Source organism: Eschrichtius robustus, chromosome X (genome assembly GCF_028021215.1).
Source record: "Eschrichtius robustus isolate mEscRob2 chromosome X, mEscRob2.pri, whole genome shotgun sequence".
Classification (NCBI taxonomy): domain Eukaryota; kingdom Metazoa; phylum Chordata; class Mammalia; order Artiodactyla; family Eschrichtiidae; genus Eschrichtius; species Eschrichtius robustus.
Genome location: NC_090845.1, coordinates 45512771 through 45530353, shown reverse-complemented (window position 1 = coordinate 45530353; position 17583 = coordinate 45512771). Strand labels below are relative to the sequence as shown.

The window sequence follows — 17583 nt, the reverse complement described above, 5'->3', positions numbered from 1 at the left end:
AAGAGCAGAGCCAACGGGGATGTTGTAGCTGGTGTGAAGGAGGGGATGAACAGCCAATAAGGAGGCTAGAGGAGAGGAAGGTCCGTAGGCCGTCTGAGCTGTAGAGTGGTCGGGCCTCTGAACCGTAGAGTGCAGGCAGCCCCTAGAAAGAGTATGCCTCTCATGGATGGATTTACCTTCTCCTTAACCCTCCGTGACTCCCTATTGCCCCAGGGCTATGAATGCCCAGAGCCCCTGAAGACCTAGACTGTATCCTAGTGTGAGATCTGAGAAAGCAAAACGGACTCTCCTGTCGCAGTTAGTGGGTCTGCCCTACCCAGCTCCGAGCCTTTGTTTGAGCGGTGCCACTAGCCAAGAATGCCCCTGATTATCATCCTCAGTGTTCTCCAGGACTTGGCACCATTGTTGAATGAATGGCCAAATGAAAGATTGAGCTTTTGGGGAAGATTAGCTTTTTCTAACTCCAGCTCAGAAAACACTGAGCGTGACTATGCAGCCAGGAGTTGGTCGGGCATGCTGGCAGATATTGACTAACGTAATCACAAATCAAAGCCCTGTCTTTCTTGCGGGACTCAAGCTCCACACCCCACAGTGGCCTCACGTCCCTTCTTTCTGTCCCGGGTCTCTGCTCCTACTGTTCCCTCTCCCAGGAGTGCTGCTCCTTCTTCCTCATCTAGTGAACTGCTTTCATTCCCCTTTCACTCTTCCTTTGAGATCCCACCTTCCGTGGGAACAGAATTGTAGCTTGTGTCCAGTGAACATGGCCATTCATACATTCCCCCTCCATCCTGGGAGGATTTTCTGAACACCTACTGTATGCAAGGTTCTGACTCACAGCATCCCTAGGAAGGAGGCAGTTCCCCCGGCGGGCTCCCCTCCTCAGGTCTCAGTGTCCAGGATGGGGTTATGGGCCAGGAACCAATCAGTATGTTTAGTTGCAAATAACAGGGAAAACCCCACAAAATAATATGGGCTTAAACAAGATAGAACTTTTTTTTCCTCACCTAAAAGTTCAAGCTGTTAAGTAGTCCAGGGACTCCTTCCTGCCCACAGAGTTAGGGTGTTGTCTGTGTCCTGGTCTGGCCCCAAGACTCTCATCCTTCAGCAAATCCTGTCAACTCTCCATTCGATATATTTCCCGAATATACCCTCTCCCCACCCCCTCCACTGCCAGCGCCATCATCAGTCACCTGGACCATTGCAGTAGCCTCCCTCTCACTGATCCCTCTGCTTCCATCCTCACTCCTAAAGTACATTCTACACTCAGCAATCAGAGGGATCCTGTTAAGTCCTAAGACAGTTCACATCTCTCCTCTACTCACAACCCTCCCATGGCCTCCTACTCACTCAGAGTAAAAGCCAAAGTCCTTACCATGGGCTACAAGGTCCTGCATGGTTTAACGCCCCACCTAGTCCCCTCTCTTACCTCACCTCCTACCCCTCTTCCTCTCATTCACACCATTCTAACCACACTCTTACCTCCTTAGTAGACCTTGAGCAAATCGGGCACACTCCCACCTCAGGACCTTTGCGCTGGCTGTTTCCTCTGGAATTACTCAGATATCTACATGGCTCCCTCCCTCACCTCCTTCAAGTCTTTGTCAAAGGCCCACTTCTCTGGGGACTTCCACCAACCTCTCTATTTAATCCTGTCCACTCTCCCCCAGAAGCCTCCCATGTGAGAGGATATAGTCCAGTGCAGAGAGGAGGTGGGGACCTCTGCCCCTCTCTGCCCACCTGACCCCTCGGCCCTCATTCTGCAATCAGCAGCAGCAGCAGCACCCCTCACTCAGCTTTCCTCCTTCTTTCCTGGCACCCCTCTCATGGAGCAAGTGACAGTAAGGGAGAGGTGGTTTGGGGAGGATGTAGCCCACACCTCGGACCCTGAAAGAGAAAACCAGCCCCCTCTCTCAGGAGGGAACAGGTCCTGAGGCAGGGAATGGGGCCTCAGCTTCTAGAACTGACCTGGTTTATAGTTACATGGGACATGTAGGGAATGTTCAGAACCAAGTCCACAGGGAGCAAGGGGTCATTAATTAACCTTGGGGCCATCCCTAAAGTTGGACTCCCTCCTGATGAGTGCACTCCTCACCCCCTCTCTTGCTCCCCACCACATGCCGTATCTTTTAAGCCCCTGCTGTATGCAGGGTCCCTGCAGGCCTTCAACCTGAGACCTCACCCCACTTGGTACCTCCCCTGCCTGCCCGGCACACACAGGCCATCTTTGGGTCTCAGACGTGTCCCACCAACTCAGAAGCCTCAACCAGTGAAAGTTTTGTTTTGAACTAATGGGAGGGAGGGTTGGGTTCTTTTTTTTTTTTTTTATTGTTGTTGGCTGATTTTTTTTTTCTATTCACCTTTTTTTTTTTTTTTTTTTTCTTGTCTTCACAAAGCCAGGCCACCAGCCCCCCTCTGGGCTTTTCCAGAAAGGTGAGTCTGAGTTGAGGAAAGAGGCTCTCCTTCTTTTGAGGATTCGGGAGATGGGGGGAGGAAAAGAAGGAAAGGGGTAAAGGGGTGGGTCTTGGCCAGTAGGTTTATACCATGTGAATAAAAATCTGTTTCCAATTTCTCTTTCCCAGGCCTGAAGCCAGTCTTGCAGACGGGTTGGAGTGGACGTTGGATGACAGAACTCTGGGTCATGCAGGGCACTGGAGAGCCAAGGGCAGGGAGTCTCAGCCACGGCCTGTCAGGAGAAGCCCCTGGGGGCTGGTCTCCCCTGTTGACCATTGGTTGGAGGGGGTGCCCGCTGAGGTGAGGAAATGCAGCCGCCAAATCTTGGACAACCTGAAACCTTCAAGACCCCAGAAGAATCTCCAAATCTCAGAACCTCCCTGTCATTGCAGCCTAGAATTTAAAACCTGAGACCGTTGTGCTCAAGGAAACCTGGCGGTTTCAAAGCCCAGCACCAATGGAACGCAGGGCCCCTATCCTCCAGCTCTGTGATATTGGGCAAGTTGCCCAACTACTTCGTGCCTCCGTTTTCCCCATCTGTATAACGGCCATGATGACAAGATGGATCTCCAAGGGCTGTGGTGAGGATTGAACACAATAATTGTGAGAAGTGTTCGGCGCCGCATCTGGCACATGGGAAATCCGAGATAATTGTCAGCTACGGGGATGATGGTGGATATTTAGAATCCTAAATCCTTGGAAACTGGGACTTTTTGAAGTAGAAAATCGTAAAGGCTGAGGGCCTCAGAAGCATCAGGCCATGGTGTGTCCCTGACCATGAGAAGGTTGGGGTCCCAACGAGCCTCTCTCGGCTTTGTGAGGATGGATTCATTAATACTGGGGCCTGGTTGGGACCTTCCCCTCTGGGTCAGAGTTCTCAGGCCCTAAGATGTAATGAGGCAAGACTTTTCTCCCTTTCCTCACTCAGTGATGTTCAGTGGATTCTGGGAGCCAATGATTCTCAGACTCTTGGATTCTGTGAATTGTCGGGGGTAGGGAGGGACTCCCTGCTTTTTTCTCCATGAAGTAACTTCCATGCCTCTCACCCTCTGTGAGAAGATGGGTTGCAAGAGTATCCAGAGCTCCCCACCCCTGGGCAGTAAGACCGTGATGACCGTATCAATTCCACTTAAGGGGAAACTGAGGCCTGGACCAGAGCAGGGCCTCTGGAAACGCAGCCCTATTCCATTTCTTTCCCTGGTGTTTCCCATCCACACGTAGCATCTCAGTTCCTTTCTTCCTTTCCCCAGAGACCCTCAAATATCCCCTCACTCACAGAGTGGCATCTCTCCCTGCCTGGGATGTCCCTGTGATTTGAGTTCTTTTCCCTTTTTTTCTAACTCTACACACTTTTGTTTTAAAAACTGTGGTTTCTCATGAGCCCTGTTATCTCATTGATACCTCTCACCTCTGTAGTGAGGGGAAGAAATCATATTTTCAGATGACTCGTAAAGGGCAAAGAAAAAACCCAAAATTTCAAAATTTCCGTTTAACTCTCATAATCAAGAAGAGGAGAAACAGAGCGAGCGAGTGAGAGAGAGAGCGAGAGAGAAAAAACTATGAGAACCCCCCCCACCCCGTGATTATCAGCGTACACACTCATCGAAAAAAAAAATTGGATTATTAGAAGAGAGAGGTCTGTGGCTTCCACACCGTGGTTTTTCTTCTCGGTATAAAAGCAAAGTTGTTTTTGATATGTGACAGTTTCCCACAAGCCAGGCTGATCCTTTTCTGTCAGTCCACTTCACCAAGGTGAGTGTCCCCGCTCTCCCCCACCAGATGCGGGTCCAGCGGAAGAGACGACAGTGAGGTAGGCACTGGGTTGGGGGGGTAGTCAGGGGCCCTCTGGGACCAGCAAGACTCACGCAGCAGCTCCTGTGGTCCTGGTCAGGTAAGGTATTTTTTACAGTAATAATAGTAATAACAAACGCCAGAAGACTGATAGATCAAGTACTTAATCAGTGCTGAGGCAGAGGCAAAGAGAAATAAATGGATCGATGTGTGGACGGGTAGGATTTTTTAAATATATCAACTGCCAGTCTTTATGAACCTCAGAGCTTTGAACAACTTGAAACACTGTCCAGGTGTAACTGGAAATTTCAGCGACGTCTCTGGCATACCTTTGGCTCTTCTCTCTCGATATCTCCCGTCCCTCTCTGTCTCACTCTTTTCGTGTTTCTCTGCCCCTCTCTTTCTCTGTTTCCCTGGCACGCAGACTCTCCACCCCTCTGTCTTTCTCTGGCTCTGACCGTCTCCCCTGTCACTGTCTCCTCCATCTTGACCACACTCCATTTATCTCCTTTCCTCCGTCTCTCCCACCGCCTTTCCTGCTCACTCGTCTTGCCTTCCCCCTGCCTGCCTCTCCCCCCCGACCCCCAGCCTCCAGCACAGAGCTTTGTACAGTTGGCGCTTAATAACAGCGTGTTGAGTAATGTCGAGGAGGACATTTACATTTTACAAGAATGAGCATCAATTCTGTTTGCCCCGATCGAAAGAGGACTGTGGGCTGTCAGGTTGGGCTGAGCAATTAACTTGAACTTGCGCTTGCACCGCATGAGGAGACCCTCCAGGGGGGCACTTCATGCCATTGTCAACCATGGTTTAGCTGTGGGGTTCTACCCTCAGGGCCTGGTGTTGCGGGGCAGAGGGCCAGGATCCATGTCCAGGAACAGAGCAGGCCATTCAGGTGTGGGGTGACCTCGTCTCTGCAGGCTTAGCAAGTGCTCACTGAGTGTTAACTGTTAGTATTTTTTAACCAAATTAGAATCATGCTATCTAGCTATCTATTGCTTTTGTTTCTGCTTTATTCAATGAATAGGAGCATTTTGGTAGGTCACTGAAAAATGTTTCAACGTATGATCTTTCATAACTGTTCAGACTGTCCTCACATTGGTATGAACCATGACTGGTTCGACCAAGTGCTGATTTTTGGACATTCGGGTTGTTTCTAGCTTTTTCGCATAATCATCCCTGATTAGTTCCTCGGATTCCTACAAATCGAGTGGCTAGGGCAAAGCGTTTGTGCATTTTTAAGGTTTATGACCCTCTCTGCAAATTGTTCTTCCAAAAGGTTGTCCTGTTCTATGTTCCCTCTACTCAAGCTAACCATGGGTGGGTATTATCGTTTTTTAATCCTTTCTCAACATAACAGGTAAGAAAAATATTACCATGTTGTTGAAATTTGCATCTTTTGATAACTTATACTGTTTGTTGACCATATGTGCTTTTTTATTTTTCAGTTGTCTGGTCAAGTCCTTAGTCCTAATAGGGTGTTCATCTTTTTTATTTATTGATTTGTCACAGCTCTTTATATAAAAGGATATTAACCTTCCATCAGCCATACATATATAGCAAATATTTTCTCTCAATTCATCATTTACTGAAGTTGTTTTTCTATTTGTTTATGCTGTTTTGTGATGCTTATGATGTTTTTATATTGTCAGCAAGGTTAGTCTTTTCTTCTGTGGTTACTGTCTCTGGTTTTGTGCTTAGAAAGTCCTTTCCCACTTGAAAATGAGATAAATGTTCACCTGTCTTGGCTTCTATTCTCTTTTATGGGTTCATTTTTTCCACTTACTGTAGAGGTTAAGAGTGTGGGTACTGGAGCCAGACTGTCTGGGACAAACCCAGCCTCAGCTCAAGCAATTCGTGTGATTTTTAGCCAGGCATTTAACCTCTCGATACCTCCATTTCCTCATAGGTACTGTGATGGTTATAATAGTACCAACCTCAAAGGGTGGTTGTAAGGATTAAATTTCTCAACCTTGTTAAATGCTTAGCCTAGGGCCTGGTATACAATAAACCCAAGATCCATATAAGATTATTATTTATATCTTTAATGGATCTGGAATTTATTTTAGGGTACATGATGAGGGTGACATTTCAAACTGGGCAGGAAGGGGTTGGTGGAAAAATGGACTGGTTAGTCATTAGCTTTATTTTCCCCTTAATTATCCCAGAACCATTTGTTAAACAATCTATTCTCCAGCGTCCCCTGGTTTGAAATGCCGCGTTCATCACAAACTCCATTCCCTCTAGACCTTGGTCTGTATTTGAGCTTTTCCATTCTGTTCTGTTCCTCAGTGTCTGTTCTGGCGCCAGGGCCACACCGCTTTGCTGATTGTTGCTCTGCAATACAATATAGCACCCAGCCGAAGGCCCTGGAATCTTGCCCTTTGGTATTCCTCGTTATTTTGGAATAACGAAGGATCAGCTCCTCCAGCCAGAGACCAACAACTGTTCTTATTTGGAGCATCTCTTTCTCTCAGTCTCTCTCTCTCTCGCTCTCTTTTTCTCTCTCTCCGTCTCTTTGTCTCTCCCCATCTCCCTGTGTTGTTTCTGTCTCTCTTGTTCTCTCTCTCTTTGACTTTCTGCTCCTATGGGTTCCTTCCCCCTCCTCACTGTCTCTCCTTCTCTCGGTGTCTCTCACTATCTCTCTTGTTCTCTTTGTTTCTCTCTGTGTGTGTCTATCTCTGTCCCACCTCATGTCTCTCCCATCTCTCTCTGTAGCTCTTCTTCTCTGTGTCTCTCTGTTTGCCTATGTCTGTTTGTCTATCTCTGTTTCTGTCTCTCAGCCAGTCCCCTGGGTAGAACGGCAGTTATCGAATCAAAGCCCTGCAGACACCTAACAGCTCACTCAGACACAGAGCACAAGGCCCCTGGCCCTCATCCGCTCCACACCTCTCCCCTTCCCAGCGTACAGAGGGGCAAATTGAGGCCGGGAGATGGGCGGGAGGGCCTCTCTGACGGCCTCACAGAGATGCAGTGGTAGAGTTGAGACCCAAGCTCAGATCTCAGGACTCTCAGTGGGGCCCTGGCTCTGTCTCTGTCCCCCACCGTGGGCCTCAGTTTACCCCTCAGCACCCAGGACAGGGGCAGGGGGACCCTGGGCTGTCTCCCAGCTGCTGCCGTTCCCCCTTCTGCCCTCTCACAAGTTGGACCCTCATGGTCACAGTGTGGGGCTAGCCTCACAAGAGCTTGGCTGGGTGGGGTCCCAGGGCCCCATGGGTCAGGAGGCCTCATGGCCAGAGGGTGGTGATACTAGAGGGACATAAGTCAGTCGGTCTATCTGTGGGTCTGGCTGTGGACAGAGCTCAGCCGTGTCCCCAGAGTTGGCACAGGTCCCTGGGATCCTCTATCCCACGGCTCCTCCAGAGAGCCTGGTGGTAGACTCTACCGGCAAAGGCCAGGGCTCTGCCTGCTCCCACCATGAGGTCCTGGCTGAAGGTCTGCCAACCTCAATGTCCCCTTCCTTCCCTCCCCATCTCTGGCAGAATGGCTGTGAGTCTGGGAGCACTGTCCCAGAATGGACAGGGAGATGGAGGCCCTGCAGGGGTCCATCTACTGATCACCAACATTTTGTTAAGCATTTCATGTGTGTTAACTTTGGAAGATGGGTACAATTATTGTCCCGTTTTACGTATGAGCCTGAGGAGAGTTACAGCTAGTTCGTGTCAGAGCCTGGCCCCAGGCTGAGGGAAGCAGAGGGGACGATTCTCACCCTCCTACCTTCACAGAACTTAGGAGGGAGGCTGAGGGGAGGCTTGCTGCAATTCCAGGCCTGGCAGGCGGGAGGCACTATGAACTTTGGGAAGTTCCAGTGAGTTTGGACACCAGGGACATAGGCCTTCACCTACTGAGAAGTTGGACCCATGGACCCCACAGAGTCTGTGGGTTTGAGATTCTGGGATCCTTTGAATCTAAGAAATGATGTTCTACGATTCTGAGGTTCTAGCATAGTACCATTTGAAGACCCTGAGGGTCCCAGTCTCTGTGGGGTCTGCATGGCACTCCCCAAGCATCAAACCTTGGGCCTCTCCATGGCCCAAAAAGGGCCGGGTCTACAGGGCCCGGGGCTTGTCATGGTGGCCAGATGGACGTCACTCACCACATCCGCCAGCACCCACATCACCCCACCTGGGCCAGGCCGGCCGCAGGACGGGACAGCCAATTCTCGGAACGAAACCCGTGGGGTAGGGTACTTGCCCCCTTCTCTTCCTCCTTGGTGCCGATGAAGCCCAGCGCATCCGGCCGCCATGACGTCAATGGCGGAAATATCTGGGGAAGTCGGGGGCTGTGACAACAGGGCCCAGATGCAGACCCCGATACGAAAACACAAACTGTGTCCCAGAAACATCCTCCATGTGGCTTCTGAGAAATAGTCAGAAAAGGATGCCCCAACAGACAGTGCAGGAAGCCGGCTGCCCAGCCTGGCCCTCCAGATACCCCACCACGAGACAGACCATACCCACGGCCCCTTTCTGAGAATGTATCTATGCTGCCCTGAGTCAGGTTGTTCCAGATATGTCTGAGGAGGCAATTTCTTATAGGCTCTGGCCAAGGGTCCAGGCAGTTTGAGAAGTGACCACAGGCTAGCCGTGTGGGCCAGGCCAGAGCATTGGAAAACATCCACTCATTCACCAAAATCAGTATTGGTTCGCTCAGGTCTCTGTGACAAAGTACCACAAACTAGGTGGCTTAAACAACAGAAATGTTTTGTTTCACAGTTCTGGAGGCCAGAAGTCCAATATCAAGGTGTCAGCAGTGTTGGTTCCTTGTAGGGCTACGAGGGAGAAATCTGTTCTCTCTCCTAGCTTCGGATGGTTTGCTGGCACTCTGACATTCCTTGGCTTATACAAGCAACACCCTGATCTCCGCCTGCCTTCATGCACTCATTCATTCACTCACCTCTTCAGAGTCATCGACACTCTCTCTGGCCCTTGTTCTGAGCCTCCGTAGACCCAGGCTCCTGATTCTCACGCAGTAATGTTCTAAGGCCCCGGGAGACTAAGGGTTTAAATACCTGGATTCACACCCCCACCTCCCTCAGCACCATAACTCTGGCAACCCCCATGAGCTGACAGAAAAGAAAGGAAGGAGCAACTGCCCCCTCAGAGCCCTTCTTCTACTCCCCAGGGCTGCTCTCGGCAGCTGTGTGCCCAACCCAGTGCTATGGGGTGGGGTGGGGAGACACACACATACACACACACACTTTCCGGAGAAAGAAGTAGAGATCTCAAGTCACCATGGGGCCGTGGGACACTGTACCTGGTTGTCCCCTTCAGTAAAATGGAAGTTGGGCTTGGCAGTCCCCTCCAGCTCTGGCTTCCTCTCAGATTGGGACTATAGGATTCTGAGAAACCGAGGCCCTGCCCATCGGGGAGTGTAAGGTTCTGGAGCCATTCTGGAGGACTTTCTGGATAGGGCTTGGGTAGGGGAAGAGGAAGAGGAGCGGGCATTCCAGGCAGGTCGAATAGCATGAGCAAAGGCTTGGAGGCAGGCCTGGAGAGCAGAGATTGGGGTGAACTCTGGTGGGAGCCGAGTCGAGGAGCTCGCACAGGCCCTGGCTCAAGAGAGCCTGTCTCTCCTCCTCTCTGGCACCTGCCCTGCCAGCTCCATGCAGGGTGGGAGCCCAGAGATGATCTCAGATGGAGATGCCCATCTAAGCTCCAGACTCCTGTACTCAGCTTCCACTCGGCCTTGCCACTTGCATGTCTAACACCAGAGTCGTCATGTCCCTCCACACCTGGATCACCACCCCCAACCCTGCTCCCCCATCTCAGGTCATGTCAGCTCTGTCCTTCCAGCTGCTCAGCTAATACCCAGAAGTCACCTTGACCCTCCCTCTCTCACCCTCCGCATCCAAGCTGCCAGCAAATTCTCCTGACTCCACCTTCGAAACATTAACTCAGAACCCACCCACTTCTCACCATCTCCACTGCCATCATCCTGGTCTGGACTATTGCAGTAGCCTCCTCACTAGTCCCCCTACTTCTGCCCTCACCTTCCTAGAGTCTGCCCCCCTCACAGCAGCCAGAGGGATCTTTTGAGTCCATGCCCCCCTTTCACTCCCAGATATGCCCGTCACTGGGGTAACAATGCTCCCAGGAGAAAATCAGAAAGCAGCCCCCGTGGGATCAGCAAAGGTTGTGTGGCCTATACTGGGTTCAGGGAGGACAGGAGGGCTGAGGCTTGAAGAGCACCACTCAGGTGCTGAGACCTATCCTGGCTGAGGCCCCGCAAACCACCCCGGATTCCCCACCACCCTCAGGGAGGACACCTCCCCACCAGGCCTGTGCCAGCGTGCACAGGCACACTGTGCGCTGGGTCCAAGCACATGGGGTGTGCTTGGAGACACAGGCACGCCAGTGCTCCTGACACCGAGGATGTGTGTGCACACGTGCACACACGTGACCAGAGCTGGGGCCCCTTTGGGACACACCCCAGCCAATGCCTGCTCTGACCAGAGGGGGTGTCCACATGGTTCAGATGGCTGAGCATTTCACACACACACCAGCACATTTGTAACTCCTTCCCCTTGTGTCCCCGCAGCCTGCCCTTGGACAAGGACCCAATGCCCAACCCCAGGCCAGCCAAGCCCTTGGCCCCTTCCTTGGTACTCAGCCCATCCCCTGGAGCCTCGCCCAGCTGGAGGGCTGCACCCAAGGCCTCAGACCAGCTGGGAGCCAAGGGTCCGGGGACAACCTTCCAGGGCCGGGACCTCCGAGGTGGGGCTCACGCCTCCTCTTCCTCCTTGAACCCCATGCCACCATCGCAGCTGCAGGTGAGGCCTAGGGCCCAGGATGGGGCAGGCAGGGTGGGGTACCTGGGCCTATAGGTGCCGACCTTTACTGTGGCACTGGGCGGGGGGCCCAGCTGGGGCACAGGAAGTGGTTTTCTGGGTCCCAGGCACGTCTGTGACTTATGCAGATGTCACGGGGCCAAGAAAGTCCCCACTTAGCAGGTCTCAGAGATTCGAGGCTCTCCGCAACCTCCCAATCCCTGTCTCAGGATAGGAGACCCTATCATGGTCCCACAGGCATAGCCATGTGTGTCTCCATCCCCCTGTGACAGAGGGCTTGGGGCCCAGGGAGGTGAGGTGACAGGATGGAGGCCAGCTCTGCCACTTATTAGCTGTTTGATCTTGAAAAAGTCACCCAATCTCCCTGAGCCTCAGTTTCCACATACGTAAAATGGGGTTGGTCATTCTGCCTAGTACGTGGGGTTGTGGTGAGGAGTATATGGGTTAGACGTGTAGAACAGTGAACATGAGGATGGCATCTCACCCGCCTGCCTTCCCCAGCTGCCCACAGTGCCCCTCGTCATGGTGGCACCCTCTGGAGCACGGCTGGGTCCCTCGCCCCACTTGCAGGCGCTCCTCCAGGACAGGCCACATTTTGTGCACCAGGTACCAACCCAGAACAGGCAGGGAGGAGGGAGCAGGCGGGAGAACTGGGGAGAGGACCTGGCTGAAATGGACCCCATGTGCCCCTAGCTCTCAACGGTGGATGCCCATGCCCGGACCCCTGTGCTGCAGGTGCGCCCACTGGACAGCCCAGCTATGATCAGCCTCCCGCCACCCACTGCTGCTACGGGGGTCTTCTCCCTCAAGGCCCGGCCTGGCCTGCCACCTGGTAACACTGTACCCCACAGCTCCACAGAAGCCCAGAGCCCCCAATCCTTGAACATAAGTGGTGTGGGCTGCTGACTTGCGGCCCTCAGGAGGCCAGAGGTGTCAGGTCTTATCATCTTGGAAACTCCAACCTCTAAAAAATGTCAGGCTCAGAACCTTAAAGACACAGAATGTCAAAATCACGGAACCACAGATCTTTGCAAAGTTAGTCGAAATGTCAGCGCAGTCTTTGAGCTGCTCCACCAGTAGCCTTGGAGATTAGGGACCACAGAGCCCCCTGGGAGTCTGGGCCTGCAAAGCTCAGGAGGGTGGGAAGCTCAAAATGAGAGGCTTTGTGGGCCGAGCTCCAGAGCCTGGCCCCCAGCCCCCAGAGGTGCCCTGTCCCCACCTGCAGGGATCAACGTGGCCAGCCTGGAATGGGTGTCCAGGGAACCAGCACTGCTCTGCACCTTCCCAAGCCCCGGTGTGCCCAGGAAGGACAGGTCAGTGTGCAGGGCTGGGAAGGACCCTTGCCCTGCCATCCCCTCCTCTGACACACTTTGTCCCCCCAGCACCCTTTCAACCATGCCCCAGGGCTCCTACTCACTGCTAGCAAATGGTGTCTGCAAGTGGCCCGGATGTGAGAAGGTCTTCGAGGAGCCAGAGGACTTCCTCAAGTGAGTGGGTCAGGCCCGTTCCAGTCCAGGGGGGCCCCAGTTTGTGGGAGGAGGTCTGGGGTGCAGGTCTCAGCTCAGGCCTCATCCCGATAGGGGGTAATATGAAAGAGGCAAAAGCTGAGACTGCGGGTTCAGATCCTGGCTCCATCACTCACTGGCTCTGTGACCTTGGGCAAGTTACTTAGTTTCTTGGAGCCTCGGTTTCCTCATCTGTATAATGGGGGCATCATAACAGAGGTGTGTGCTATGATTTACCTCCATTTTACAGACAAAGAAACTGAGGCCAAAGAGGTTAAGTGTCTTGATCAAGATCACCCAGTTCCTGAGTGACAGCCAGCCTCCGGAATCCACACTTCTAACTGTTCTGCCCTGCTACCCACCCCCTCATGCCAACACACCAGCCTTTTATTGATTTTATTGATCCCCAAAGTCCCAGATCCTCACAATGGCTATTGCTGCCTCCTCTCAGCCCCATCACTGTCTCTCTCTCTCTCACACACACATACACACACACACACACACACACACACACCCCTTTTCCAACCATACCCAACTATCAGTGGCAATTCGGTGCATCCCGTCCTCTTCACAACCAGGCCTTCGCACAAGCTGTACTCTCCACCTGGAATGCCTTTCCCACTCTCAGCTCACTAACCTTCCATGATCATCTCCAGCACCCTGGCCATACAGTAGATGCCAAGTAGCATGTGTTGAAGGAATGACAGGTGTGAAAGGAAGACTGAGGTAGAAAGAGGGGAGGGAGGCTGAGGCTCTGAGGAGAGACCTTCCTCCCAGAGGGTCTGAGCCTTTCCCACTAGGAATGTTGAGCCGGGAAGCCAGGCTCGCCATGGTCACCCGCATGCGCTCTTTCCACTACCCAGGCACTGCCAGGCAGACCATCTCCTGGATGAGAAGGGCAGGGCGCAGTGTCTCCTCCAGAGGGAGGTGGTACAGTCTCTGGAGCAACAGGTGACATGGGGGGGCGGGGGCAGGGTGGCGGTGGGTGAACCGTACGTCCACCCTGTGCCAGGACCCCAGCTCACCCAGGATGGGGGCTGGCATGAAGGAAGGAAGGGGGCAGCCTGTGCAAAGATGTGGCGGAGAAAGACCAGGTTGAGGCCTCACTCTGTGCCTGTCCTCACAGCTGGTGCTGGAGAAGGAGAAGCTGGGTGCTATGCAAGCCCACCTGGCTGGGAAGATGGCCCCAACCAAGGCTCCATCCACGGTGAGCCACCCCAGGCCCACAGGTGGCACAGACTGCTGGGGAGCAGGGGAGGGGCCCTGCAGGGGGCAGGGGACCTATCCTTGCACCCAGGCCCTGGGATCTCTGGGCCCCTGTCCCCAGCTCCAAACATGCCCAGACCTAGGAATCTGTCCCTTTCTACTTACAAACCCTCTGACCTTAAGATCCCAAATCATGATCTTGAGTTTGCAAAGCGACAGCAAATCGCCCAACACTGAATGCAGACTGTGTACCGCTGGCAAGACCAGCTATATAACTCACAGGGCCCAGTGCAAAATGAAATTGCGGGGCTCAGATTTCAAAATGATGACCGCAGAGCATTAAACGAAGTTCAGGGCCCCGGGACCTTCAGAGATCACACAGAAGCTAGCCCTGGGTGTCAGGCACTGTTTGTGAGCACTTTGGTGACGTTAACTTATTTAATCCCCATGATGCATGGTGAGGTAGGTATTACTATCATCCCCAATTCACAGATGAGGAAAATTGAGGCCAGGGAGGCTTAGGTGACTTTCCCAAGGTCGCAGTTGGGTAGCAGAGGAGCCCAATTCAACCCTAGCTCGTGGCCCTGGCACTGGTGTGCTACACACACTAGTGTCCACACTCGCACTTTAATAAATATGGCTCGTGCTGCTTTGTGGGATTCTACATCAGAGTGGAATTGAGAAGAGGGTGCCCTTACTTTTAAAAACACTTATTTAAAACTAAAGTGGCAAGTTTAAGCCTCTGGGTCACCAGCCTCTCCCTCTTCCCCCAGGCATCATCCGACAAGGGCTCCTGCTGTATCGTAGCCACTGGCACCCCGGGCACCACTGTCCCAGCCTGGCCAGGTCCCCAAGAGGCCCCTGAAGGCCTGTTTGCTGTGCGGAGGCACCTCTGGGGCAGCCATGCAAACAGCACGATCCCAGGTAAGGATGGTCCGTGCCCTACGTGGTGCCCTACGTGGTGCCCTCTGAGCCCCTCATCTCCCTGACTGGTACTGGGCGGGGGACTGCTCTTCCCCACCACTGCCACCCAGCCTTTGGAAACTGGCAACTGCTCGTAAAAGCTTCCTCTCTGGATTTCCATGGCCTCCAAGCCCCCATTGTGGTCTCAGATGTCTAGTCCTAGCCCTGTCTCCCCTGGGGATTAGGGCTCACTCACTCTGGGCTTCAGCTACTCCATTTGGTCATCAGAAGGGAGGGAGCTAGCTTAGTAATTCCCAGGGACTCTCCCTCTCCCCACCAAGGAAAAGCAGGGTGACTCGCCCAAGCTCACCAATCCCCTACTACCCGCAAGGTCTGGGCTGTGGGCTTAACAGGGATTAGGGCCTTTGAGTGCCATCCTGACTCCGCCATTTAACCAGTTACATCCATTTGGTATGGAAGTTAGTTCACTTCTTTTAAACCTTGGGAGAATAAGCCCCATTTTGGTGGGAGCGGTGCAAAGGGGAAATGATATCATTTATGTCAAGTGCTTAGCAAACAGTGACTGTGATCCTGGAAAGTGGTGTTCACGGTGGGATTTCAGGCATGCAGACTCGACAGCCGGTCGGTCGAAAGCAGAGGGTGGGAGAGGGAGCGAGGAGTTCCCAGATGGGGCCTGATCCCTCTGTACCTCTGACAGAGTTCTTCCACAACATGGACTACTTCAAGTTCCACAACATGCGGCCCCCTTTCACCTATGCCACCCTCATCCGCTGGGTAAGCAGAGTGCCGGGCTGAGGAGAAGGAAGAGAGGGCGGGGTGGAGGACCTGCCTCTCTCTGAGCACCCCCAGGCGGGCTCCTCCATGAACAAACCCACGCCTCAGATGTGATCCCCCATCTTCACCCCAGACCTGCCCCCAAACCCACAACTAAACTGCCATCCAAGCCAGTGCAAGCTAAAAGCTGGCCTTCAACACACCCCCTTCCTGATGGCCACATCAACTCCATACCTAACTGCCTCCTGGGCCTATAAATAGCCCCCAAACTAGCCTGAATTCTTCCCCTTGCCTTACACCCGCCCCAGGTACACCCTAACTCCTTCGCCAGCCCAGACGTACCCTAGTCTGCCAACACATTCCCCCCTAGACCCCAATCCCTAACCCCTTCCTTGTAACACCTGACCCATCCCAACCCCTTCCTCCTCATCCCCCTAATGCCTTCCCAGAGGCTTCACCAGAGCCCGCCCGGACCTTTATCCTAGGCCCACACCTAACCCTACACAATGCCACCCGTTCACCTACCTAACCCCATCCCAACCTGGAGCCTCACCGCAGCCATGATCACTGACCCTTGACGCAATTCCATTCCTAAATCCAAGCAGATCAAATTCCCGGACCCTTAGCCTCACTCCACACCTAATCCCAGCTCTGACCCTTAAGGACCACACACAGTCAACCTCATTCTTGACCCTGAAACTAACCACATCCCTGACACATAAAATAACTACGTAACTAGGCCCACCTCTGACTCCTGACCTAATGCAACGCGTCCTCCCACCCCTCGCCCCTCGACTCACCCCAGTTCATCCCCAGCCTGACCTTTAACCAGCCACTTCCCTGACCTTTAACTCTGCCTGGTCCTTTACCCCTTCCAAATCCTTAACTGGACCCCACTCTCTGGCCCTTACCCTTCCCAAACTCTGAAACCTCACTCCCACAGAGAACTCCAACTCCACCCCAGAAATTTAACTTAACTCTAGCCCTAACCCTGAAGCAGACCCCACTCCAACCTCAGCCCTGATCCTCTACCTAACCCCATCCCAGCCCTACCCTCACCCCGCTTCTAACCCTGTCTCTGACCTGTCACCCCACACCATCTCCCTTCCTTCCCCCGACCCCGCAGTTTCACCCAGGTCAGAAGGCCCAAGGTGGGCCAGTGCCCCTCTCAGTCCGAATCTGGGGGAGCGGCTCCCCTTACCCCCACACCCCCTAACCTCCAGGCCATCCTGGAGGCTCCCGAGAAGCAGCGGACACTCAACGAGATCTATCACTGGTTCACACGCATGTTCGCCTTCTTCAGAAACCACCCTGCCACCTGGAAGGTGAGCACCTCCGGAGGTGGCAGTGGCTGGGAGGGCCTCAAATGCCACTGCGGTGCTGGGTCAAGTTCAGGAACGGGTGGGCCTGGGACTGGGCTTGTAGGCATGTTGAGAAAGGGCAGGAGGTCGATTTTTGGTGGGGACTGCTGGCCTCAGAGGATGACTGCCTGCCTGCTCCCCTCCCCAACATCCCCGGCCCGGCTGGCTGGTCCTCCTTCCACAGAACGCCATCCGCCACAACCTGAGCCTGCACAAGTGCTTCGTGCGCGTGGAGAGCGAGAAGGGGGCCGTGTGGACCGTGGATGAGTTTGAGTTCCGCAAGAAGAGGAGCCAGAGGCCCAGCAGGTGTTCCAACCCCACACCCGGCTCCTGACCTCAAAGCCAAGGAAAGAAGGACAGGGGCCAAAACGGGGGAGTAGAAGTGGCTGGAGGCAGGGGTGACCGGCCCTGGACGTGCCTGCAGGGACCAAGAAGTAAGGTGTGCACCATCTTGCTGGCCAGGGACCCTGCTCCCCAGCTGACCGCCCTCCTGGATCACATGCTCTGCACCAAGGCTGCTCAGAGGGACCCCGGCCCCAACCCCACACCCCCGCCCCAGCCCCCTGCGACCAGCCCTCCAGCCAAACTGAGCCTTCACAACCGACCACACACACAGCCTGCCTCAGTCGCTCTCACAGATGACCTTAGGGCTGGAAAGGACACAGAGAGTCGCAATCCTGTCCCTTGGACTCAATACAAACCCCAAAACACGAAGAGCCTGCCTCAGTACACTCACACCACCTCAAATCCGCAGTCACACAAACAGTCACACCCGAGCACA

The 17583-nt window shown here is 53.6% G+C and overlaps 1 protein-coding gene across 1 annotated transcript; it reads left to right on the top strand.

Annotated features, from left to right (window-relative positions):
* Positions 1-10804: 10804 nt before the first annotated feature.
* FOXP3 (forkhead box P3) lies at positions 10805-17136 on the top strand. Its single transcript, XM_068532614.1, has 11 exons — positions 10805-11014; positions 11534-11638; positions 11726-11864; positions 12258-12345; positions 12415-12519; positions 13401-13488; positions 13664-13744; positions 14517-14667; positions 15365-15441; positions 16665-16766; positions 16987-17136. Exons 1-11 carry the CDS (start codon positions 10805-10807, stop codon positions 17134-17136), a joined length of 1296 nt encoding a protein of 431 aa, XP_068388715.1.
* Positions 17137-17583: the final 447 nt, after the last annotated feature.